Source organism: Apostichopus japonicus, chromosome 20 (assembly GCF_037975245.1).
Source record: "Apostichopus japonicus isolate 1M-3 chromosome 20, ASM3797524v1, whole genome shotgun sequence".
Taxonomy (NCBI): domain Eukaryota; kingdom Metazoa; phylum Echinodermata; class Holothuroidea; order Aspidochirotida; family Stichopodidae; genus Apostichopus; species Apostichopus japonicus.
In genome coordinates, this window is record NC_092580.1 from 30,368,950 (window position 1) to 30,396,343 (window position 27,394).

The 27,394-nt window shown below is 37.9% G+C and overlaps 2 protein-coding genes across 4 annotated transcripts in view; both read left to right on the top strand.

Moving 5' to 3' along the window:
- Window positions 1-27,394, top strand: part of LOC139960879 (uncharacterized) — a 42,717-nt gene that overhangs the window by 1,261 nt on the left and 14,062 nt on the right. For 2 of the 3 annotated variants that reach the window (XM_071959546.1, XM_071959548.1), the window contains exons 2-3: window positions 46-2,546; window positions 3,458-6,165. In XM_071959546.1, the coding sequence (XP_071815647.1) occupies window positions 46-2,546; window positions 3,458-3,727 (2,771 nt within the window). In that variant the 3' untranslated portion in view covers window positions 3,728-6,165. Of the gene's footprint in view, window positions 1-45; window positions 2,547-3,457; window positions 6,166-27,394 lie in introns of those variants that run through there. The other variant, XM_071959547.1, reaches the window with a different exon arrangement.
- On the top strand, window positions 13,925-24,765 carry LOC139960890 (small ribosomal subunit protein mS25-like). Its single transcript, XM_071959562.1, has 4 exons — window positions 13,925-14,294; window positions 16,227-16,333; window positions 21,738-21,825; window positions 22,619-24,765. The coding sequence occupies exons 1-4, from the start codon at window positions 14,161-14,163 to the stop codon at window positions 22,851-22,853; spliced, it is 564 nt and encodes a 187-aa protein (XP_071815663.1). The 5' UTR covers window positions 13,925-14,160; the 3' UTR covers window positions 22,854-24,765.

Here is a 27,394-nt window from a genome sequence, read left to right on the forward strand (position 1 = left end):
AAGTGAGGATTTATAGTTTTTCTTTCTTTTCCATTTACGTTACAGAAATTGTACGGACTGTGTACTGCGCTAGAGATTATGAATGTAGTTCTTCATGTGGTTCTCTGACATCGGTCAAATGTTCTTGTCACCCAGCTTGTGAATTATTCCAAGATTGTTGTTACAATACTATCGAAAAAAGTAATCGCTGTTCCAAAGATAACGACACCGAAATATTTTTGTCTGAAGTTCTTCCCGGTATGAGAGATTACTTTCAGTGTGCTACGGATGTTATATCACAGCAAAAATACTGGATGGTGTCTAAATGTCCAGATACATGGACGGGGCTCAACGAATGTGACGTCACAGGCGACGACACAGATATCACCGTGGGTAGATTGGAAGATAATTTATCTGGTATTCCAGTTTTATCAAGGAAAGGACTAACTTACAAAAATTTTTACTGTGCTCTCTGTCATGGAGAGGATTTATCCGACCTTTCACCTTGGTCATTCGAGGCTCAAGATTGTGAAGACAGTGATATTTTTAAAACAGCTTTGAACCTGACCGTTAAAGATCAAATCTCTCTACTGAGAGAACAATGTCAAAGCTTGTCGTTCCGTCCACCTTCAGATCATCCATTTTACGTGTTATCTGTAATACCTTGTTTTGAAATTACCGATGACGTAATCGATACATGTGACGACAACACAACTAGCGAGGATATCAGACACAAATGTTCGACCATAGCAGCTCCCATTTGGATTGGAGGGTACTTCAAAAATACCTTCTGTGTTGAATGTTACTATTCTTCTCGTAAATATATCGACTACGAGGTTTTAGAGTATTGTACAGCTGCATTTGACCGCAGAGAAGAAATTCCGCCCGTTTTCGTGGCGCCGTGTCTCATACACATTGAAACCGGTGAAATGATATGTCCAACACCTGAACCTCCCCCACCACCCCTCGTACCAATTTCTATAACCTTTAATTTTGGTGGTAATTCTGGTGGTATATCAATTTCAAAAAACAATGAAAAGATCCAAGAAATATCTGTGACTTGTAACGTTGGACAGGTTTTTGATCCACTCGAGGCTAAGTGCAAACTATTAACATGTCCTAGTGGTTATGTCTTGAGAAGTTCACGATGCGTACAACTGCCAAATATTACTATAAATTCGTCAGAAGAATGTAATCACTATTCTATACATATGAAAGCTGACAACGTGAACTTTATCAACAATTCTTGTTTGGAGAACATGGAAACAACTTTTAATTGCCTACCAGCGGATTTGGTATTACTTTTACAAGCAAACATGGAACATTACAATACATCGTGCAGAATGACGAGCCAAGTACAGGTTGTTTTAGAAGTTGTCACGACTTCTTTAGAAATAATTGGAAGTCTCTTGGCAAAAGCTGGCAGTACATCTACGCAAAATTCAGATGCATGCAAAAGTTTGAACATTGTGGAGGTTTTGGCGTACTGTCCATCCAAAGCGGAGGACCCGACCCTATTTTGTGATTCGGAATGGTACAGTGAACCCCAGTGGAGAACATTTGGTAATATTACTGCTGGAATTCTTTTCCAAAATTCATCGGAAACTACTGACGTATCTCAAATAAAGATTCGACATTTATTTCAATTTTCATCTACACATGGTAACATCTCATCAGAGGACATTTTAGTACAAAGATGCGTATTTAACTCTAGTGAAGTATCATTATGCCCGCTAATTTCACTCGATTCAAACGTCTTTCTCCCTTTGGAAAACGAGTCCAGTGTTTTAGTATATGCGGCAAATATATCGATTCAATTCACTCCAGATATGTATTCAATACAACAAAATGGTGACATACAGGTGTGTAACTTTTTGGAAGCCTCTGGCACCGTTGTGACTTATAGGTTTTTGCCTCAATATTCCCAAACACAAAGTATCCTGAGCACGGTTGGTATTTCTCTTTCGGTGATTGCACTGCTTTTAACATTGATCAGCTACTCCGTATTTCCTACATTAAGAACCAGACTAGCAAACATTATAATCATGACCCTTTGTGGTTGCCTTGTAGTGGCTCAGTTACTACTTATCTTCGCGGGTATTTCTACTCTTCATGGTACCTTATGTTCAGTAATATCTGGTCTTGGACATTTCTTTTGGCTGACTGCCTTCTCGTCTAGCTCAATATTAGGTTTTCTTATGAATCAGACTTTCAGTCTCAGAAACCAAACATTAAGAGGTGTAAAACCTTCCAAAAAATCTATATTTCTTTTCATACTACTGTGTTTTGTTTTGCCAAGTATCATCAGTGGGACATTACTGATTCTTTACTCTGTGGATGAAGATGGCATTTACGGAATAGTGTATGGTTCTAACTCAGGATGCTGGATTGGTGGACCAAAGATTAACTTGTATGCCTTTGGTATTCCGGTTGCAGTGAGTGTTGTCATAAATATGATATTCTTCATAACCATAACCGTCTCCATTTGTATTCAAAAGAGAAGTAGTCGGAGAATCAGAAAGACCAAGGAGGAAAGCCACTTACGTGAATTGGTGATTTATTCAAAGGTGAGAAGTTTTTTCTTCTCTTTTTCCTCTCTTTTTCTTCTTATAATGTGGCTATGACATCCCATAACCTTAGCAGGATACGTTTGTATATGATACAATCACAGTTATTCATTAAAAACGCTGTTATGTGGATATTATTTCAAGAAACCGTGTTCTTATGGCTCATAGTGCCTGTAAATTAGTTTGAACAGTGTGAGAGATGCCGCTTGTTTTTTTAATTTAGTATGCACTGATGTCAATGATAACGACTCACGGTCAATCTAACTAGAATATACACCAAGCTTTCAAAACCTTACAGTTCAGGAAAAGTCATGAGATTCCTGACTAGATTTGATATCTGCTTCAAGTTTTCTGAAACTTAAGCTTGTTCATACATCATCAGTTTGACAAAGGTATAAACCGATATAGAAACCTGTTCTTGTTATTCCGAACGTAATTTTGAAATTATTCTTAAAGAGATAGTATGGAGTTACAAAAAAATAGATGAACGTAAGTTACACTTTATGTCATTGGCATTTCCCTCGGTAATTAATAACCAGCAACTTTATATGCGTCGTTAAAGGCTGTGATTCTGAGCAACACCTTCCAATTTTGTTTACATTACGGAGTCACTAAACATATAATTGCTATATATAAAAAAAAGTGTGATTCATGAAAGTAGTACCCTTATAACTACCTGACTTTGTGAAGAATTGAAAATTCCAATCAAACACACAAGCAAACAACAAGCAAACGAATTACCCAAAAGAATTTCGGAATCCCATACATATTGGAAAATAGGAATCGATTGCGTGAAGGTACTTTTCTGTATTGTACATTAACAATTCAATGATGCCAATTTGGTCACTACTTGAAACATATAGTCTAGTAATTCATTAAAATATGCCTTGATTCTATTTTTGATTCTTCAGATTTTCATAATCCTGGGGTTAACCTGGGTCATTGGCTTTGCTGCTGCGTTGTTTGACAAACCATGGCTATGGTATCTCTTTATCATATTCACGTCATTGCAAGGACTTTTCATTTTTCTTGCCTTCACTGTCAAATCCGAAATTTGGGGGATGTGGAGGAAGCGGCTGGGCATGTCTTCTGACTCGTACATTTCATCTTCACAAGGTGTGTATTATCAACCTGGAAAAGGAAAAAAGACATCTGGATTAACGGCCACATCAACAGTGTAGCACCTGACACCTGTACTCTGCATTTACATGAGAAGGACAAATACCGGCTGCGTTGCGTTCCTTACACTTCGTTGCGTGTGAAATGTTGTTTGTGTTTATCTGTTTGCTTGTGTATATGTATATTGGCTTTGTTGTACCTGCTCATCATATAGGTCTCGCACCACAATTAATTGTTCCATTGACCTACACACTAAACTCGTCACTTTCAAGATCTGCCTAAGCATAGACAGAAGTTTTCAACTGGTATATTCTACCCACCACATGATAGCTGAAATCTTGGCCTATCATGGCACTTGCAAACCTCCATATAATGACCGTTTAGATTTTGAGCTAGAAGAGGAGCAAGTTTAGCATACTGAACCCCCACCCTTCCATCTGCTCGCTCGGAGCCTTCATATAACCAAACATTTTCTAAAATGGTTTATATCACCTTCGATCCTCCCAATTTTCACACCATCTGTACTTTAAATTATGCTCTTTCATATAAAGGGAGAACAAACGATGACAGTAACTGATAACATGCTTAAACAAGCTTTACCTAAGGTACCTTTAACCCTTTACGTTGGCAATGGTTAAGCTTTCGAGCGGATGTATATACACTACTCTAATTGTGGTGCGGTACCTATAATCTGATACAATTGACTATTACGAATATACTATTTTTATGATATCATCTTACTGACAGCTAATGGTGACCTTGGACAGACTGTTACAGTTGAAAACACCAGTACATGTTCTACATAACTAACAGAATAGTTGAAAATTAGAATAGTTAGAAGCCCTTACTTTCTGCTCTTTCAATTTTCTCATAAAATGGGAGAAAATAGAAAAGAGTAATCATATTATTTTGTAATACCAAATCCAATAATGTATAGAAAAAACCTGCCATCAAGGGTGCATATTTTCCACTTTCAATAGGCAGGTCGGGATAATTGCTACTAAAAACCACTATCCTTCATTTTTCATTCCTCGGGCTATTAAAACTTATAATAATATTAATTTGTTTTCTTGCCTTTTCTGAACAGCCTGCTGCTTTTCCATGTTTTCTTTCTTTTTAGTTTGACTTGCTCACCTTTTATGTTTTTATTGCCTTGCGAGCAGTATAGTTTCCTTAGTTTAGGATCAATAAAGTTCTTCTTCAAGTTTATATTATTCTTACCAGGGAGTTGTTATGGAACATAACAACTCTCCCTGGTGTATACATATATAGTATGAGTAAGAACAGGGAGTTGCTATGGAATTCTTACTCATACTATATATGTATACACAACAAGTTTACCGGCAGGAAGCATTACTTAGCAAAAGGACAACAACAATACTCTGTCGTAGTTCAAGGTGACTCTATGAATAGCAAGATTCACGGTCAAGGCCAACCACGTACCGTACATTTTGTATATTTTTACCCTACGATAAGATCACTTACAAAGAAAAGGTGTCCTTGGGAAACTTTTGTTACCTATTTGATGACTTACTGCAATACTATTTCAGTCAGAACTGTGTGTGTACGTATATATGCCTGTGTTTGTGTGAGTGCAAATTATCCATCCAGTCCGCAGTATGCAACTTGTTTTCAATAAAAGAAAAACTAGAAAAAACACACAAATATATGCGTTAAGTAGGAACCGTTAGGAAAGAGTTATCATAAAGGATGACTTAATATGCATATGGTTCTATATTATAGATATGTTCTATATTATAGATATGTTATATATATATATATATATATATATATATATATATATATATATATATATATATATATGTGTGTGTGTGTGTTATATATATATATATATATATATATATAGCCTACTTATGCTAATTCTAGATTTGCGACTCAATGCAGAACAAGGGTATTAGAATAATCCTCAGAATGTGAGATTTGAGATCTGACATTGTTTAAGCTCATTCTTGTTAATACTTTATTGTACAAAGGCATATAATAACGAAGTGTATTGCGCAATACACTATACACTTGCAGAATATCTTGTTCCGTCGTCATATTCGTCATGACTATGTGGTCTTTTATTCTAACATTCTTCTTCGGAATATGCTTTTTTAACATATAAGAATTAATTTTGTTACATTAAGTCATCATTTTACCTTAAATGTACAGAGGAGGCTGAACTACATATGGTAGCATCTGAAAAATGCGTACAGCCTCAGTGAATATGCGTACAATTCGTGCAATGATGAGTACATTTTACAAGAATCTTTCGAAGCGTAGGTGAAATACCTACTCATTGAAAGTCTAGGTTTCTCGGTGGTTGAAATATCATAAGATTTTTTTTTCTTTATGTAGGGCTACATTGAACTAAATTATACCAGAGGTTTGCTTGATTTAATTTAACATTTCGACCTATACAGCGCATTTTGGATGTCTATATTTGTTATGTTCTTATGATATGTAATAAAAGTTATTTTTTACAACATTGAAACGACATCGAATAACTGTCCATATCATTTTCAAGTGGCATATACAACTTTCAGAAAAGAATTGACATAATAGTGGAATATGTATATGGATGGAAATAGAGAAATTTGAAATTTCATCAACTCACATTTCAGGACTATTTCGATCAGTCCATAAAGCAAGGGCTATTTCAGTCCATTTTCGCAATTACAAGTGTTTCACATGCAACACAATCACATATTTTAAGAGCATTGGCCCCTTTCTAGTGTACATAATTATCAATTTTCTCCCAAAACTCATTAGCTCATATTATTTTCCATCCGGTGTATCATTGCAATAGATAATTACTTTCACAGATCTTTTAACTCCATCGTTTGTCTATTAATTATATCATGCTTATTTTTGTTTTAATTCCGTAGTGGTTCTGCTGGTTTCTCATGTAACGAGATGTGAGAAAAAGATTCCCACAGGAGCTAAAACTAAATTAAAGCTATCTGCTCCGCTAATTATGTTAGCACCTCTAAAAAGACAAAAACAACAGGAAACAAGAGAGAATGGGAACAAAATAGTTTTACTAGTTTCCCACGAACTACAGTTTAATAGTTATGTTAATCGACAAAACTAACTTTCTTTGCTGTTTGTGTAAATTGTTATGCAAAACATTCAAATATTTTTGTCAGTTTAGAGATTAGTCATACCACTATAAAGATGGAAAATTAATGGGGCAACACTTGATTACCTGATTAGATATTTATGGACAAACATCTCGCCAATCGGCATGAGGCCCTTATTATAGCTAAAGATCCCTACGACTCATGCCCCAACCAGGGACGTAGCCAGGGGGGAGCAGGGGGAGCGACTGCTCCCCCCTTTCAGTGTCGATTTTTTTTTAAACTGTCGTTTTTTTAGCATGGTATTTTTTCAGTGCTCTTTTGATCTTGAATACTCGTCAGCTATGTTAACTCGATTATAATCGTAGTAACAGCCTCACGCCTACTGATTCAACTACTTACTTAGTTTGGCAGATGCAATTAGCTAAATTTAGCATATAGCCTACAGTTGGCCACTGCGTAATGAAATACATATTGCCTACTTAACCGCACTCTATGGAATGTCACGAACCGTATGCACAACAACGTCGACAACGTTCCTTCTCATCCTTTCTATGATTCGTCCTAAGTTGTTGCACGAACAGCATGTTATGAAGCTAAGCTAGCAATCGTACGTGATACGCACTTCCTATAAATAATTATTTCACTGCTAAAACACTGCGATAACGATATTTGTGTTAAGGCTACTGCATATCTGGCTATATTACAAAATATGAAAGTTTATATTGTCGTCAAATGTATTCAAGTCCAGACATTGGACAATAAACAAGAATCATCCTGCTGGAAAAATTGTAAAAGAGCAGTATGTTTGTCTTTCTGGTATATTATGTAAAAGAACATGTAAAAGAATTCAAATTGGAAACAAAATCTGCTGATAATATGATATCATATGATCAGGGGCGTAGCCAGTATGTAGCACTGTAGGCCCGGGCATACACTTTTTTGGCCAAGTTATCTTTTTTTTTTAAACACCCACAATTCAAATCCATAGGCCTGCTGGACGAGTTTAAGAGTCTAGACAGGAAAAACTATTGAAATGAACGTAGCAAGAATATGGCTAAATTAGATGACCTATTCTTAGTCATCTAGACTGTCATTTCTATTATATATATATTCTATTTTTAATACATTAGTATTGAATTACGTACAATTTTAACTCGTCTGTTTTTTGGGTTTAAAAGTGATATTAAATGAGGTGTCTCAAGTTAGCAAGAGGCCAGGGAACCAGAATGAACACTCGGGAAGGGCCGTTTCCGGCCATCTGGGGGGTTTGTAAAACCAAAATTTTCTTGTACGCTCCGCACCAACTGATGGTGGCGCTCCGCTCAGATAGTCGTGGCTTCAACTTTGAAAATCCATATCAATCACCAAAAAGTGCTCCCCCCCCTTTCAAACTCCTGGCTATGTCCCTGGCCCCAACCCCGAGCCTCTGGATGAACCTCATCATACTGGAAGAAAGCACTTTCCAAGGTGTGGTATTGATAGTCCTTGTAGCTTTATCCAGGGGCGTATCCAGGATTTTCTAACCCGGGGGCGCGAATAACTATCTAAGCGGAGCGCCACCATCGGTTGGCGCGCAGCGTACAAGAAAATTTCTGGTTTTGATACCCCCCAGATCACCGGAAATGGCACTTCTCGGGCTTGAAAATGACCAACCAGATGTACACTTTTTGCCTGAGAACCAAGTATTTCCCAATATTTTTTTTCCACCCATCACCTTTTTGAAGATTGTCACCAGTCACAAATCATGTTCGACCTCATAGCATGTCCTGTGGATCATTGCTTTTGTAGGTGATTCTACGTCGCGGCCCACAATACCCGTCAGCCCCACTTTTGAAGGTTTTAAGCCAATTATTTGTTCAGAATTTGTAAAATCACATTTCTCGTGAATAAACTCACTTCAAAACATACCCATAATGTTGCACAAAATGTTATCTATGGACAACCGATATAGAAAAACCTCCTTGAACCCCTAACAGACCGGTCAAAATTGCACGAGTATAGAGGGAAGTATGATGAAGAATGTTGGTCAGGAAATTTTCGAAAATTCAGATACAGTTAATTTATTGGTGTACAAATATTAAAACTTCTTATAACGGCTATTATAAACCTGGTTGAAGGAAATGAAAAAATAGCAGATATTTCCAAAACCGCGAACACTACACACATAGGCGTAGGAGGCGGGGGGGGGGGGGGGGGGGCTGCAGCCCTAATTCGCCATGTCTACTGTAAAAGAGAGTTTTTAAATAATTAGACCTCCATGCTTTTTCTCCATCTGCATAAGACACTTCGTTGTTTACATTAGCATCCCGCGGTATACTGCGCAACTTTCACGAACCGTGTGGTACACGATGGCATGCTCTGTAATAACCGATGCTTACTTATATGACATTGACATGTTGAGCGCGCAAAAAATTTTGGTTATTTTTTTCGGGCAAGTCGGGCAGTTTTGAGGCTGTTCATCCTGGAACGCCATTTTCATGCTCACTGATATGATGTGATATCTGCTGTTTGCTTTAGAAATTCGAACAGGCGCGTAGCGAGGAATTTGCCAAGGGAGGAGCAAAGCCTGTAGGCAAATTATCTAAGCGTAGCTCCACCATGAGTTGGCGCGAAGCGTACAAGAAAATTTTGACCGAAAATGCCTCCAAGATCGCTGGAAATGGTACTACCCAGGACCATTGTTGGCGCGAAGCGTACAAGCAAATTTTGGCCGAAAATGTCTCCCAGATCGCTGGAAATGTATGTATATGTGATCTTCCCGCAAGCAGAAACTCGCGAAAGAAGCCATGGAGGCTTTTAGACTCGCAAGCTGACCGAAGCCAATCTCTCGGCACACATCCATTTAACGTCCATGTCGGGAAGTTGTTATTGAACAACACCCTTGCCAGACGACACACATTGCTGTCGGCGGGGAATCGAACCGGGGATCTCATGACTGGGAGACGCCGGCGTTAACCATAGGCTATACACTCCGCCTCCGCCTATGACACTTCCCACTAAATGACACTTCCCAGGCCTTATAAGTTGCATCTAAGCATTTTCTATTTTGAAATTACTAGCGATATCATAAAGAAACATGCTGAAGGGGGGGGGGGGGGCGGTCGCCCCTTCCCGAAATGCGTCATGTTCCCCGACGACACGGTCGAGTTCGAGACCAGCCACAGTTGGTTTCATAGCACAATTCTTCCATTGTTTAAGGCGTATATACACATACACGCGGTATGATAGACCATATATAATATATATATACATCATTAGTGAGAGAGGAAAAATGGAAACGTCAAAAATGGAGGGGTAGGGTGAGGCACACGCCCCTTCCGAAATCCTTGATCCGTCACTGGCTACCCTGTGTTTATAATAGGGATCAGCGCTGTAATGATGTCACTGTTCCTCTTTCTCTTCCCGGTGTCTTGGCGTTTCCTTTTTCTCCCTCCTTTTCTCCTTTTTCTCTCTTTCTTCTTTTTCTTTTCCCTTCCTTCCTCTCCTCCTCCTCTTTCCCCCCCTTTTTTTTCCTTTTTCTTCTCTTTTTTTTTCTCTCCTCTTTTTCTTACCCGGGGGGCGCGCGCCCCCAACGCCCCCCCTGGATACGCACCTGTTAACCTCGTTCAGAACCACACCAAGCATAACAAATCATTTCAATATCTCTCGTTAACTCGTTATGTTGGTATAAGCTCAGTAGTAAACGAACCGGAAGTCTATACAGTTACACGCAAAGTTTATTCAAACAATGGAGTTTTGTGCTGGATGTCCTAGTATAAAAACATGTCTGTTCCTATCGTGAATTAAAGGATGTTTGCACAAGACATCCCTGGAAGGACGACATTCCCTTCTGAGGTGAAATGATCTGACCATATATCCGCTCAATGTGAAAGCATATTTCCCGCTTCAAAGCCCCGATTCTTCTTTGAAGACTCAATTCAAAACAAAACAAAAGGAAATCTTGCATGAACCTTGAGGTCACCAATGGTTGAATTTTGGCACAAAAGTCATTTTGATAGGTTATAGACCGTTTGAAACACTGCTATTAGTTTAGTAACCTATATAAACATTTCTTGAGAATTTACCACATTAATATCTGAGGCACATGAATTAAAGTGGATAGACTACTTTAGTCTGACACGAACTGACTATTGGGGCAATAGTTTTTCTCAGATACCCAACAACCTATCAATCACTGAATATGGTCCAAACAACTTTCGCAGTACAGTATAAAACTTCAGTAGACACGGGGTAAATCACGAATGGTGCTCAATGTCAGCAACATGGTGGTATACTGTTCAATTTTATATGAAATTGGAAGAACATTGCTTTGCTTGAGTTATTAGAATTTTGTTTGATATGGCTAGATTGGCAACTAGATCAATACTGGGGAACTAATCTCATCATCAATTTAGCCTTAAAGGGGCATTCTAGAGATTAGTATATTTTAATACTGAATAAACCGGACTAACGATGTAGACATATTGATATCACCTTCCGCCATTTTGTTTGTGTTAGACTACATAGATTATACCAAGACTCACATGTTGTCTATAATGCCATCTCTTAGCTTAACTACACAGCTTATTATAGATGCATGGCAATGAAAGGAAAGTTTCGAGCACACTTCACAAGAGCGGGATCAACCATCGACATTTTCCCCAGACATTCTAATCAGTTGAAACAAGACCGTTAATTATCTCATTGAGGCCGAATCTGACGATGGCCTTTATCTTCATGCAGCCGCTGTATAAATTTTAGAATGATTTTACTTGCCGTATAGCCTTTCATAAGAAGAAACTTGGATTTTAAAATGTAAGAGTAAAGTAATAATACTTATATAGACCTAATTTTTAGTCTTAATATGCCTCAGAATGCCTCTGAATTTTCATACATTTGAGTCGGTTTCAATGATACCACGTCATCACCCATCCTTTATTAAATACTTCATTCGCATCTTGCCCTCTCATAAATGTTCAGGGACAATTTTGAGTCTAAAGATCTTAATTATAGTACAAATAAGCCTCAAAATGTACCATTTGATGCCCAAAGTTTGTATTATTTGGAAGGACCACAACATCTCCTAAATTGCTTCAATTAACCCAGGGCAGGATCCCTGCATGTATAAACAAAGTCGTTCGCCTGTAGCCTTTCCACAAAAGTTCAGCCCCTTACATAAATCAGTCTGGGGAAATTTAATTTGTCCCCACAACCACCCCCCCCCTCCTCAAACATTGAAATCCTGCGCATGCCACTGGTCGGGCTCTAGAGACAATTGACACGAGGCCTCGGCTGTGTCTCCTCCCATCCTTCCATTATCGTCAGGACTGGACAAGTTGAATCCCTGTGATGAGATGACATGAATCATGTTATTTGATAGATGTTCATACTTCGGCTTTAAATCATTTTTGTGTAATATAAGAGGGATAAAACAAAGTATTATAAAACTGGTAAAATTTATTAACCTATGTAATGAATTTAACTTGTTCGCAAGTCGGATATCACGGTCAACCCAAGTCAGTGGGTGATGTTGTTTATAGCACCATGCACAATTGGGCCTACTGTGACTTGTTTAAATATACACAATTGATTGTCCTTCCTCTTTCACATGTTTATTGTTGAAGCATAAACTGGAAAATACCGGTACGTGGACAACCAGCGACAGGAAATGATGTCACCACTATACAGGATATGAGACAGGTCTGATGACCGAAAACAAAATAACTTCACAACCGGATAGAAAAGTGTAACGTCATGCGTGCTTCGTCTGCGCAAAAGTTGGCTGAGTGGTGCAGATCAGTAGAATAGACCAACTAGCGTTCAGAAGCGGCGAGCCGCCAATCCAGTTAGTACAGATCAGCTTTGAGCTAGCAGAAGGTTTGGGAGTACTATGCTAAGCTTGCACCTCTTCTGGCTCAAAATGCAAACGGATATGGTGGCGTAATTTCTTTTATCTATGCATTAGAGGCCTTGGACAGAGGTGGGGGTGGGGTGGGTGGAGGGGAGATCATCTCAGAAGGGAAAGCCGTGGATAAGAAACCTAAACCTTAGTTGGTCGATCAGACACTCCAGACTAGAACCGGCCACACGACCTATAGATTTCATGCATGCTTCTAATATGCCAACTCGACAATACAGCTGGAATTGACGGTCACTTTGATATGGACTCATACAGGAAATGTCGAAATGTAAATTTAAAACAATTCATAATGAAAATAATCGTTTCCAGGGGTAGCGGAGCTGGTGACGCTGTGGAGCCTGGGGCAAAAGTGGGACGTGATCCTCGGGCCAGTTTCCTGAAAACTTTAAAATTCCTCTTTCAATAATGTAGAGCTTTGTTTTGGTAAGGAGAGTAGCCTTTGTATGAAATTACAATTGGTTGAGAAATTACAACAACAAAAAAGAGCTGGAATTAAAAAATTGCCATATTGTTGAAAAACGTTCGAATACATCAATTTATGGTGCAGATGCACAAATAATAATTTTTTTCTTGACGTTTTCAGGTGACATTGTGGTTTGCCGCCTCAAAGTCACAATGTCCCACTCAAAACCTTCACAAGCTGTGATGTTTCTTCCAACTCCCCCTCCCCCCCCCCCCAACACCATGCACAATAGTTAACCCTCTTTCACCGTCACTGTCAATTTCCACTGGTATCATAAACATGTACATGCTAAATCCGCAAACATATTGTCTTTAGTAGCTCGAAGAACGAAATTAATTTACCAGCTATACATATAAACACGCCACTCTGAAATTGTTTCCACCTACTATGTGAAGACACACAATGAACACTTCTATGGTACTTAAACTTTACCGTACTATGGTAATAGTTCCACGTTAATGGTAACCATAATTTTCTCATACTCTCTCTTCGTCAGGCTTACATTCATGATGTCGAAACGGTTCAGCAAGCCTAAAAATATATTTATATAAATAAAGAGAGAGGGATAGACTAAATAACACCTGAAATAGATCTCCACTACTTCAATTGGTCAATATAGTTTACACTGAAAGAGCACATTATCTTCTGTCAAAGCTATGCCACTCAAACACCGTACACAAGCAGTGTGTTAGACTTTTCGAAATCACGTTCCTGGTTGGTGTGTTGTTATTGATCGCTAACTTCAATTGAAGTCCCATTGAAATAAAATAAAGTTATTTTACTTCAGTGATCAGGGCCACTGATCTGTTAGTGTACAGATCAGTGCACATGGCAAATGGTTGCGCACAGGCTGAAGAGGATCTGTTACACATCTGTTCACCTTTCATTTCCAAGTTTGGCCTCAAAGGTAGTTCCACGACATGCATGAGAGATTTTATGGACGAGAACCGTATTAATCTCGCAAGATTGACACAATTTGGTGGACCATAGGTCTCTTACTTAAAAATCGAATGTTTATCAGAGTTTGAGCAATAACAGAGGATAATAATGCCTATGAAAGGAAAGTTTCCGTTGAGAAGGACGTTGCGGTATCTTGAAAGGGGAAATGTCTACCTAAGAGACACAGTGAAAATTGTAACCATTAACTACAATACGTTAGGAGAAACGCACAAGGGTGCCAGGTATTTATATGTTGTAAAGAATTGCATACAAACGTGTCACTAAGGTCTGTGTAGGCTAGATCCAAAGGAAAGATTGTTAGCTTTGCCATATAGATCTAGTCTATGCAATCATTGTAATCCAAATGAATAAGTACTCTAACTTTATGGCCTAGCCTAGGCCTAAGTAAGATAGACACTAGGCCGCTTAGCCTAGGCCTACTTTGTGAGCTAGGCCAACCAAGTTTGTGAATGATTGCAACTTGAATCCATCTAAGAAAAAATGTAGTGGTTGGCCAAAAATTTGGTCAATTTTTCTTATGTAGGGCCTACAGCTTAACAGTTTCATTTGTAAAACACAAACTTGTGGTATGAGTACTGTACAACAGCATTCAGAGTACTGTAGGCCCCACAAGTTGTTTTGCCCTAAATCTTACAGTGCTCTCCAAATCTCCCGAGTAGCTGTACACACAATGAGGCCGTGTAAAAGCACAGTTATCTTTTCTAGAAAATTCAAGAGTACAAGTATGAAGACATACAAGGTGGGATATTATTTACAGTAGGCTGCCTGTATTCAGCCAATTTTCTGTTCAATAATGATCCCGGTCATGGAGGTTAAATATGACTGGTGTAACACGTTTTAACTGACTGTTACATAAACTCACATGTACGTATGCGTGTATTATTTTTATAAAATTATACTAATATACCTCCTACCGAATTAAGATTATTTATCTTCATACAAACATGCTTTTCTCTTTCGAAAACTTGATATTCCAACATTGTCAAGAGTATCTTTCTTATTTTGTGACAAGAATGTCTATATTTTTCCCAACTCAAAGAGATTTTAACAAATATAGCAATTTACTGTGCACAATTACTGTACAAGACTGTGGAATTGAAATTGCTAAGTTGCAGTCTTACACAATACACTGTAGCTAAGGCTACGTTGAACAGTACTTAATTAGGCTTGACATACATACATGATGATCCCAATGTATTCCTAACGTTGTAGTAAACTTGTATAAACAGCCCATTTGATGCTGGAAGATATATCTTGATAATTTTGCCAAATTTACAAATAATTTACACAACACTGGGAGCATCTATTCATGATTTGGGGATGCACATAAAGTGTCTGTCACAGTGTTTTCAGGTATGTGACATGTATGTGTTAATGAGCAAATTCAACTTGAAATATTAGGTCATTGAAGCGCAAACTAACATAGAAATGAATAATGGATACATTTCGATCACTCCACAAACAGCTTTCAATTAAAGGCATTGAAAACTCTGAAAAGTTAACTTTCCGTTGCTTGCAAGTGAAGTTTTCTGCTTGTCGCTACAAAATGCAGACAGAAATGAAACGTGATACCTTGTTATCTTTAGCTGGACCTGAGATGTCCATCGCTGTATCGTTTGTACACTGTGCTGTGGGTATTGACCGCAGCTGTATGGACTGACTGTACACTAGTGTCTAATTACCGACGGTAGCAAGCTGTGTGTGTATTTTCTGGGATCGATGGTGGTGTCTAACACTTCGGTTGCACCTCATTCGAAACTAGGTCAGATTATCGGCATGAGACATTTCTTTGTGCGCGAGTCTTCACACCCTTTAAGTATGAAGATCGAAGAAAGAATTTGGAAATTCCCTTTCCTGCCACATTCTGCCTCAGATTGAATGTAACTGGGCTTTTATACCTGGCTATGTAGAAATGCAAAGGTACCGTGAAAAGTCACGGTTTGGATCCCATACGTACAGTAGATCTAGCTAAGCTGACGGAGTACAGCAGTCTGAAGCCTATGTCACTGGGTTTTAGTTCAGCTTGATCCTATGATTCTTGAGTCTTTCGAAATTTGTGTATAATATTCATACTAATGCTGAATAGTATTTCTGAGATTGGTTTAATGTTAATTAAGGTAATTGATTTTTCTTTCTTTTTGTCTCCTCTACAGGGATTTTGTTTTTTACAATTTACCACAGTTGCAGTACAAGAACCAGAATGTTCAGATGCAAACATTCAAGAACCTCACACCATCACCTTTTATTCGCTGTTTCTTAAGTAAGAACAAAACATTCAAATTCTTTCCTCTTTCGGAACTTTAATTTGTTCTGTAAATATCTATATTGTTGTCTAGCTATATGTAGTAGTAGATCTCACTTTTGGATGGAACCAAAAATGTGGTGAACGGAGAAATAGTATTGCAGGTTCCATAAATTTGCAAACAAAATGAAACATATAATGTTAATCCATTTTCCACTTTAATGTTTAAAACTATGAAACATTGACCATCACAAATCTAAAAAAGTTGATGTATAAAATAAATTCTTATAACTCTAATTCAAAGGATGATACTCTGATAACAATCCATTCTTCATTTTTTGGGACTTTCTTTGGTAACTTTCCTGAGAGCAGAGTACCTACGAAGGCTAAGGTAGATCTTCTTTTACTGTATGCATTCCGAATAGTGTGTGTGTTTCTGTATGTCCAAGCTTGTAAACACTTTCTCTGAATCTCAGTACAGATGAAAAGTTTAGTAAAATATAATATTTCATAAAATGCAACTAGGACATTAACTGTACATGCCATACCTAAAAGGGATGGGTTAATACTCATTTATTTTGTAGTAAACAGTGGTTAAATGTGTAATAATGGTTGGTAATTGTTATATAGTCTATTCTAACCCCTAACCGTTTGAACTCAATCCCATGCCCTCCCATGATGTAAAGAGTGGAACAATTCAACTTGTGTTTTAGTTCATGTTGTTACATTTAATTACCACCGGTCTAAATGTTATCACTTAGACACATCATTATGCTTCCTATCTGTTATCAAATGATTTATTTTTCATAACAGATGCTTTGCTATCAAACACAAGCTGTTTTCTATCAAGAGACTTCAAAAGTCAAAATAGGAAAAGTTTGTTGTGATCTGCTATAAACACTTATTGATCAAGTAACATTTAAGTAATGATTTCAGAATGCATTATGGCATTAAACTAACTTGTAACTAAGATCAATACATACAGTAGAGAGATTCTAAAATCATAGTCTTCAATCTGCAAACAAGAGTATTGTGTTTGATAGGATTTTCACTGTCAAGGTTCATTTGTTTTTAATGAGTGAATCCTGTCCATCGTTTGCTTGACAAGTTGACAGTAACATGGGTATTGCCCAGGTTTCAGAGAGTGCCAAAAAATGTTCAAGAAACCGCAATGTTGGTTTCCACTGCTTTCAACATGTGCTGAGATGTTGCCTCAATATGTGCCTCAAAGAACAGTTTTGTCTCAGATAAGTGACACCAAAAATATAAAAGGCAATGCTTGAGAAGTTGAGTACAGCACTTTAATATGAGCACTAGAATTGAGAACTGGTGCTAAATGATCATGACTGGTGCTAGATGAATATAATGGGTGATAGATGAATATAACTGGTGCTACAGTAGATGAATATAACTAGTGGGAGATGAATATAACAGGTGGTAGATGAATATAACTGGTGCTAGATGAATATAACTGGTGCTAGATGAATATAACTGGTGTTAGATGAATAAAACTGGTGTTAGATGAATATTACTGGTGATAGATGAATATAACTCGTGCTAGATGAATATAACTCGTGCTAGATGAATATAACTTGTGCTAAATGAATATAACTGGTGTTAGACGAATATAACTGGTGGTAGATTTATATTACTGGTGGTAGATTTATATTACTGGTGATAGATGAACATAACTGGTGTTAGATGAATATAACTGGTGCTACAGTAGATGAATATAACTAGTGGAGATGAATATCACTGTTGATAGATGAATATAACTGGTGATAGATGAATATCACTGCTGATAGATGAATATAACTAAAAATGAGTTTTACGGTTTAATAACCCTATATACACAATAAGTAATCTTTATACATTTTATTTCATTCTGGAATAACTACTTGCTCATTTCTATTCAGGGCAGGTCCAAGCTATTGTATCCCTAGAAGCCAAATTTCAAACTTTACTGAAACAAGCTAAATGTGGTGTCATGTTAAAGCTGAAATATTGAAGTTTCAGATTTTCATATTTTTTTTGAATTTTTTTGCCTATTCAAACAATTAGAGCCAGCTAATTTGCATAAATTCAAATTGCAGTGTGACGTACGGGACATTTGGAATCATATTTCGCTGCCAGCAATATAAACTTATTGAATATAAGTTATGTGGGACATGATACACCCTTCCTTCCAATAATTTTGACATATTATGTTTGGGGGTTCATCAATTAAATATGCTAATTAGCTAGTGTCCAAATACTGATGTCCCGTACGTCACAATTTTCAGCACTTTTTTCAAGTTTTGATATGGAGGAACAATTTTTTTTTTTGTGATATTCTATAAAGTTCTAATTAAGAACATTGCTCAACAATATCCATCCCAAAAAAATTGAAATAATATTCACTGCAAATCTAATTATCAAATTTAAAAATGTGACGTACGGGACAAAATGTGACGTACGGGACATAGTGTGGTGGAAACCCTGTATTTATACATAATAAACATGCATGGGCTCCAATGGGGACCTCTACTGGAAACCTTCCAATGCTTACAAGTTTATTTTGTTGAAAGCTGGTAGTTGCAACTTATAATCCCTGCATGCCTGAAGAGCACATCATGGCACCAAATAAACTATTGACTGAGGACCACTAACAGCCCGGGTGTTATTTGACTATTGGGAAGTCAATTGTGCGTGTGGGGGATACAGAATCATCTACAATGCTATTCAACATTGACATTGAATGAGGACTACTTCAAGAATGTTGAGTTTGCATTTCCAAATTTCATAGGCCTATTTTGAAGTGTGACTATGATTATGTGCAACTATGTTCTTGTTTCCTGAACTTAGATAGTAGACATTGAGATTTTTAGTTACAAGTGTAGAGTTTCGCTCGCCCAATTTTTGCATAGGACAATCACTGAGTTTGTTCAATAACCAGTATTAGGTATATAGAGTTTTCTTTGTTGTACTAGTTTCATAGATGGACATTACGTGGCATTACTGTGGACATTTTGGTATATTTGAATGGGATGGATCATATTTCAACTTCAGGGTCAATAGTGGGAAGTATGATACAGTGTTGTACAGTATACACACCAAAACAGTTTTGCACCAAAACTTTGAATCTTGAATCATTTGTGGTCTAACAAAGCAAGAATTGATGTTCTGACTATTTGGTCTGGTAACCAGTATTAGGTCTATGGAGTTTTCTTTGTTGTACTAGTTTCATAGATGGACATTACGTGGCATTACTGTGGACATTTTGGTATGTTTTGAATGGGATGGATCATATTTCAACTTCAGGGTCATTAGTGGGGAGTATGATACAGTGTTGTACAGTATACACACCAAAACAGTTTTGCACCAAAACTTTGCATCTTGAATCATTTGTGGTCTAACAAAGCAAGAATTGATGTTCTGACTATTTGGTCTGGTAACCAGTATTAGCTCTACAGAGTTTTCTTTGTTGTACTAGTTTCATAGATGGACATTATGTGAACGTTACTGTGGACATTTTGGTATGTTTTGAATGGGATGGATCATATTTCAAATTCAGGGTCAATAGTGAGGAGTATGATACAGTGTTGTACAGTATACATACCAAAACAGTTTTGCACCAAAACTTTGCATCTAGAGTAATTTGTGGTCTAAAAAAGCTAGAATTGATGTTATGAGTACTTGATGTATGTGTAGAGTAGATTAATACTTTATGCATTCCATGTTTTACGTGGAATGATCTCACAAGTACTGTCACTACTCTGTTCCGTATCCCAGAAAGAAGGAAATATGGCATGAAATTACCAATGACATTGTTCTGGCATATCCAAAATAATGTTTTCATGTAGAAACCAGCTTGTTATGGTATATTCACGAATAAAAATATGAGTTTTCATAGTCAATATGTATATGGACAAATTGTCCCGTACGTCACATGTCCCGTACGTCACAGGACAATTTTTATTTGTGTAACCACTGTACTGGAATGGCTTCATATTTTTTTCTAATATGTTACAGCTTAGCCCTTGGAAGGTTAGGCTATTCACTAGTTATAACAGCTTGATCACTGCCCTCCTAATTTCAGAGCGCTTTCAGCTTTGCTCTTTAGTAAAAAAAACACAAAATTCTCTGGTCCCGTACGTCACACTGTACATTAATTAAGATGGAACCTAATTAAAGCAAGTGTTGGAAATCTTCATGAGTTTGTAATAAAGTAGCAGCAATAACAAATATGAAAACATGAAAAAGTTTCTGGAAAATAGATTTTATATAACTTTTAGACAAATTCAAGTCTCTGAAATGTCCCGTACGTCACAGTACAAATAGCTTGGACCTGCCCTTCATTTAAAGTACAGCAGACACCTAGACCAACTAGCCTCATATTCAGTACATTTGTTTTATGTCATAAACTCATTCAAAATCTCTTGATATGTTTGAAAAGCTCTTTTTCTGTCCAAGATATACAGTACACATTTGAAGTCTCTGATAAATCTGGGAAACTCATTAAATATTTGCAAATTATGATGTGGAGTGTTGCACTCATCAACCTTTCTTATTTTAAGGCCTTAATAAGTTAACCCCTAAATACATTTCTTACATATATCATTTGAATAATGAGATGTTCCTCTTTTCTTTTCTTTCTTTAATATTTCCGAAAATTGCCTTAGACCACAAAGCTGTGTTCAGTGTCCTTGAAATGAAGGTTGTAAAAACAAAGGAATAACATAATAGAAAATTAGGCAGTTACTCCCTCTACATCATCAAATGTGCACAGTGGCGTAGGAAGGTACTTTTGAGTGGGAGGGCTGAAGACTGATGGCCGGCCTGGGGGAGTGGTCTAAGGGGAGGGGGTGTCCCCCTCCCCTTTGGAATTTTTTGCATTTCCAGGTATCCTCAGATGCAATTTGGTGCAATATAGCACACTTCAACAGCCACTCCATTTTGTAAACTTAATTTTGTATTTTCACCTGGCCTTAGATGCAATTTGGTGCTCCAAATGAGATTTTTTTCTCATTTGGAAATGAAAAAGGGGTTTTCTGACTTGCGAAGCGGGGGGGCGGAATGATACTTCCGCCCCTCCACATTTCTCACTGGGGGGGCTGGCGCCCCCCCAGCCCCCCGGTTCCTACGCCCTTGAATGTGCATAATTAGCTAATGTTTATTCATAAATCAACCTAGAAAATTACGAAAAGACGTGACAAAAGAACGGTCAATCCTTGATGGATTTTGATGGGAGATGCAGCTATTTTCATGATTTTTAATGTCTATTAGAGTGATTAGGATGATGATGTTCATAGGTTTCTGTAGACCTTAAATGACTATTGCCCTCTATTCTATTGAGTAACTCTTCAACTTACTGTTGGTGGAGAATTTATGTTGATTATTGAACAGTTTATGATATTCTTTCTTTGTCTTTTTGATCTTTCAGATGATGGTGATGAGGTGCTTATAGATATTGACAGTAAATCCAATACATCCATTTTAGAACATGTAAAGAAACTTTTAGGAAAATCAGAGTGAGTCAGATAATTTTTCAATATCTGTTTTTAAAATATGATTTATGATGTGTCCTTTGTTAGTACTTCTATAGCAGTACCTTAGCCAGCTCCTTTAAAATTTGAAAATGAAATGTTTTCTGAAGCATCTTGTTTGCATTTGCAAAGTAAATGGCCTCTGGCCACATAAGTATCAGATTGTTTAAATATATCTATTTATATTTAGAAGCTGTCAAAAAGGAGGGGGGGGGGGGGTCAGCTGCCTCTACCCCCTTCCTATGCATATTGTACAGCTTTATCAAAGGCATGCGCCAAGTATTTAATATGCCAAGTAAGGCAGTAACCTTTTCCATACAGATCTATATGTTAGTTCGACCAAATTTGCATCTTTAACTTTTGGGCATAAATTGTCATTATTCCCAAGAAACTGATAGAGTCAGAAACCACCAAAGAAGACCTGTAAGCTATACCCTAGATGTAGCATGCCCGGTATGCACATAAGGCCGCTGAGTGTGAGCTATACACTTAGATGTAGCATGCCCGGTATGCACATATTGGCCGATAACCGCACTTAGTGTGAGCTTACACTTAGATGTAGCATTTTCCCATATGCACATATGGCTGGTTAGTGTGTAAAATAACTGCCTTCAATCCCAATAGTTTAAGACAAGGTGAAATATATTCTCGTTATCAAATGAACTAACGACACATTGTCAACTCACCAAAGCCCTCCTGGGTGCACCAGATATCTAGGCCACTCGTCTTCAAATTTGTTAAATAACAAGCTTGGTCAAATTTCTTAAACTTTTTGCAGAGAGATTCTGTCTGCAGAAAGGAAAGCTAGGGAGAAGAAGACAAATCCAGCTAATTTCGGAAGAGAGTTTGCCAGGGAGTGTATTTGCCAGGTTCCAGGACAAGTACCGTGTCCATCTGTCGTGCCTCTACCCGAAGAACTAAGAGGAAAGAATATCGATTACAGAACTCTATTGCTTAAATCCGCCCGTGGAAGAGACCCAAATATTCCAGATGAAGAGGAGGAGGAGGATTAGTAAGGGTGATGAAGCTCTGACAAGAGGAAGGAAAAAGAATGGAGAAGTGGCTTTCGACATGCAATATAAACCTGTTAGTTTTCATTGAATGAATGCATGGCATAGTCAACAGTCACGTGGGACAGTCACGTGATGCTTACACAAACAGTTACAAGAATTGTTCTGACCATATTTTGAACAACAAATGAGTAACAACATGGATTTGTTCCTATGGGTTCTAGTTTTGAGTGGATTGTAATACAGTCTCTACTATGTAACCTAATATCATGACATCATGGACATAGATACTGTAATTTCTAATTAATTGTCTGATTGTCTATACACAATACTAGTACTGTATTATCCAGTGGGTCCTTTGAGGCAGTTAACTAGGGGCCCAGTGTTCAAGGGGTTTTTGTGATCCCTTCCCAGCAAAACATACCAACTTTCTAATTTTGAACTGTTCCTGCAAATAGCAAATGGGATGGGGGGGGGGGGCAATGGGTTGGTGGGAGTGGAGCACATGGTGTCTTAGTGCTACAGAGGAGTTCATCTAGCACTGCACATCACTAAGATTCTCAACTTCTTCATCAGTCTGTGGATGTGTACATTCAGAGTTGGCAGAGGAAGGTCCAGTTATGGAGGGATCAAGAGGGTTGAGGCCCCACACTTAACTTTGAAGGGCAGTGGGATATGTGACTTTGATTTGAAGGGGCAAACAACAAGATTGTCATCAGAATGTATCAACAGAATTGACCCTCAGTGTATTTTGTACCACAAATTCCCCCATTTGAATATTTTTTTTTTCTCAACAAAACAGCCATTTTTAATTTACTATTGTGTTTTGATTTTTCATCTAAAACAGCCATTTATTTTGTCACGTTGTATTATTAATTTCTCGACAAGATGACTTAACTAAATACACAAGAGCACTTTCTCACGACAAAAATAGCACAAAATTTAGAACAAAAGGATAACTTCTAATTATGAAAAGGGGGACCTTTTCACAGAAGTGGGTGGCTTAGCCCCTTTCCGCCATCATTGTGTGCCGTTGGAATTAAGAAACAGTTCACCAAATTGAATAGTAAACAAGGTTCATTACTATTTGTAACACTGTATTAAAGTGTTTGTACACTTAATGCTACTGAAAGACTGCCCTCATTTTTGTTAGTTTGTTCAGTGTCAAATCAAGTTCTCAAGTAATCATTTTACATTTGGATCATTGCAGCCTCAGGGAACACATAGTTATACAGCTCCTTTCTCCATATTGTATCCGCGGAATGACCTTCTAAACTTTGGTTGGAAAATTTCTCTTTGCACCCGCAACTCACAAAATTTCACATTTATGACTATTGAAAGTTCATAAGCTAAATCTTCATACTTTTCATATCAATGTTTTTGCCACAGATGATGAACCTGGCTTTACATTCTAGCTTCAAGTTTACTTTTGTGTCAGTTTTTGGGGGACTTTTGGAGGTCAAATCTTTGCCCACATGAGTGATCACATGAATCCCACATCACAAACATAATGTCAATAGGAATATATCTACATTCAGACACATAAGTAAAGGCCCATGGCCAGGCTAGAGCACAGGAGGACTGTGCACCTTCGCCTTCCCACTCATGTGTGTCACCATCATGTCAGTTGCTGGGTGGGCCTACATAAGTATGCAATTTATAGGAAAAGAGCATGATACATGCCAAGTTGGAACCAATGGAAATGTTTCTCCTTCTTTATGTACTCCTTCTTTACGTCAAAGGCTCCCCCTGTGGTCAGTAAAGCTTGTTTTAAATTTTCCATCACTTAAATATATGTCTACTGACACACCACACCCTATTCAATGGTACTTTACTATTCCATGAGGTGGCTGTATGAAACATTAGAGTGAAATATTAAACCTGATGAATGGAGATTATATTCTGAAAACCTGAATTATTTGCAGTTAATTTGTATTTTGTATTTTTATTTTGTAAAGGGAAAGTTGCTAATGTAGGAAAGGGGATGAAACGATGGCAAGTGGGAGTTGATTTGTTGGTGTTTTTTGATTGAAATAACTAGTTTATGTAGTTAACAAGTAAGTGTTGTTAGGAAGTGGTCCAGAAGTAGTTTTGCATGAAACTTTGTAGAAAATTGGTAGAAAAAGAAAAGTAGTTAGGAAATCAGTTTTTTATTCTCTTGGCAGCTTTGTTTGCTTGTTTGTTCTTCTTCCTAAAAAGAACACTCACAAAACTCTTTGCAAACAAAATGTTGAATGTTTTACTGTTTATGTTGTTCCAGATATGCATATTTATATGGATCATAGGAGGAATTTTATGTAATACATATTCATTTCTAAGTTCATTTGAGCTCATATGGAAACCACTTAGTAGTTTAGTGACCTACTACACAGACGGACTAAGAAAAACAAAAAACAGGGGTCTAAGAGAGGGCGCTATTCTTAAATACCTGATCACAGTAGCAGGAACGAAGTACATAGCCTATGTTCTCTAACTGTATTCAAAACTCACGCCTATTTTGAGACAAAGAAGCCAAAAATCATGAGGATCATTGACCCCAAACTCCTTCATCATCGTCCTGATGCCCATCAACTTAATAAATGGAGTTTGACCGTGACAAAAGAATTGTACAACATCTCTGTAGAGATTTAAGGCAGATACTATAGTGGATAGTCAATTGAAGTTACAGGCCAGATGTAATAACTGCTGAAGATATTGTCAAGTCAATGCGGTAGAGAATTTTAAAAAGTCCCTTTCACGAAACGGTCCTCTTCATGAGAGACTCGTGCCTTGTAATTGGGGGGGGGGGGGGCGCTTCAGCGTTCCCAATACGTACTATGGCTAATGGTTATACGGACGTGGAACTTAATCATCATCCTCTGAACATCCAATTGTGGACTCTAAACGAAGTCGAATAAATAAATGGGGGCGTTTAAATATTAAAAAGTCAACCCCTAAAACGAAACAAAAAATAGAAAGACGGAAGAAGCAAGTCAAGTGCCCATTCAATGTAAGGAGTAAATAGTGGCTGACCTTGCCAAGCACGTATTTACGAAAGATAATTATACAAACTATAATAAGCGAATTCCTCGCCTTTGTTAAATACTACGGTTGTACTACTACTACTCTTGATTGATGTGTTTCACATATATGTTGGGTACATAACCCGACCCATGGATGGTTACGGAAATAGTAACTCAAGTTGCGAGGGTCTGTTCTAATCACCGTAATGTTTGGAATTAGATAGTCGATCTCATCACCGTATTGTTTTGAATTGTGGGAGTGGTTGATCCAATTATATCCCTCCTAAGATGCGATGCGTTGTGTTTGGCAATATATTGTGAAAGTTCATCGTAATGTTACCTGCCGTGCACCATTGCGGTTTCAACAAAATGTATATGCCTACCGATCGTGTTGATGCCTCAGTGCTTGGACACTTTGCCATCAGGTGTGGTCGCACTCTTGAGGTGAGTAACATGGCTTGCGAACAAGGGCGGCGGAACCGGGGGGGGGCACAGGGGGCACGTGCCCCCCACTTTTCCTCAGGTTAAAAATGTGCCCTTTTTCTACATAAAAATTGAGGTGTCTCAAGTTAGCAAGAGGCCAGGGAACCAAAATGAACACTCGGGAAGGGCCGTTTCCGGCCATCTGAGGGCATTGTAAAACCAAATATGTTCTTGCACGCTCCGCGCCAACTGATGGTGGCGCTCCGCTCAGATAGTCGTGCACACAAATTTGCAAATCCTGGCTACGCCCCTGACTTTTAATGAATTTATGTGGGTCAAACTCAAAGCTATTTCGAATGGAAACAATTTGTTAAGATATTAACAAGATATAAACTCTAATTCGGAAGTTCCTACATTAGCAACTAGCATGATTTCACCTCATTCTGTCTCAAAAGAAAACTTGTTCCTTGTTTCCCAATTTGCACATTGGATATTGCAGTATTGCAGTGCTAGTATGCATATTTTCCTTGAGGGTGGGGGGGGGGGCGGGCGTTGATGGAGTGATGTGTATACGCAAATAAGATAATACAATAAGAGTTATAAAGGGTACTAAATATCAGGCTGTATCAGTCCAATCGAATTTCTGCAAAGTGCCCTTCGACGTCGGTGCCCCCCCCCCCCCAGATTAAAAGTGCTTCCGCCGCCCTTGCTTGCGAACAATGGGGACTACAACTGCCATGGTGTACAACCGGTTGAGGTGAAACCTGTAGGTATGCATTCCATCTTTGTGACTTTGTATATTATGCATGCTTTTACGTTGTTGTGCTTATATGACATACTCCTATGCAGGTTTCTTCATGACTGTCGTATTAGTTTTTGTGATGTCGAGTATTATTTGCTAACATCACTTATCAAATTTGGCTGCTAATATCACCGAATATTCTTTTTGGCTCCGCCTACCCCTTGTCGATATGTATTAATATTTCTTGATATCAATTTATTTACATGTTTACATGTGGTACCTCACTTTACGGTACGCCATCATGATCACGTGGTTACAGTCTCAATATATAGGTCAGAGGGTATTGGGGTTGAAAGTGGATCAAGACTTTCCCAGGG

What these genes read in the sequence shown, in the direction of transcription:
- LOC139960890 (XM_071959562.1), top strand. Translation starts at nt 14,161, where the DNA reads ATGCCTATGAAAGGAAAGTTTCCGTTGAGAAGGACGTTGCGGTATCTT. An exon ending in GAAACGCACAAGGGTGCCAG is followed by an intron (nt 14,295 to 16,226) that starts GTATTTATATGT and finishes TCTCCTCTACAG; the next exon opens with GGATTTTGTTTTTTACAATT. An exon ending in TTTTATTCGCTGTTTCTTAA is followed by an intron (nt 16,334 to 21,737) that starts GTAAGAACAAAA and finishes TTGATCTTTCAG; the next exon opens with ATGATGGTGATGAGGTGCTT.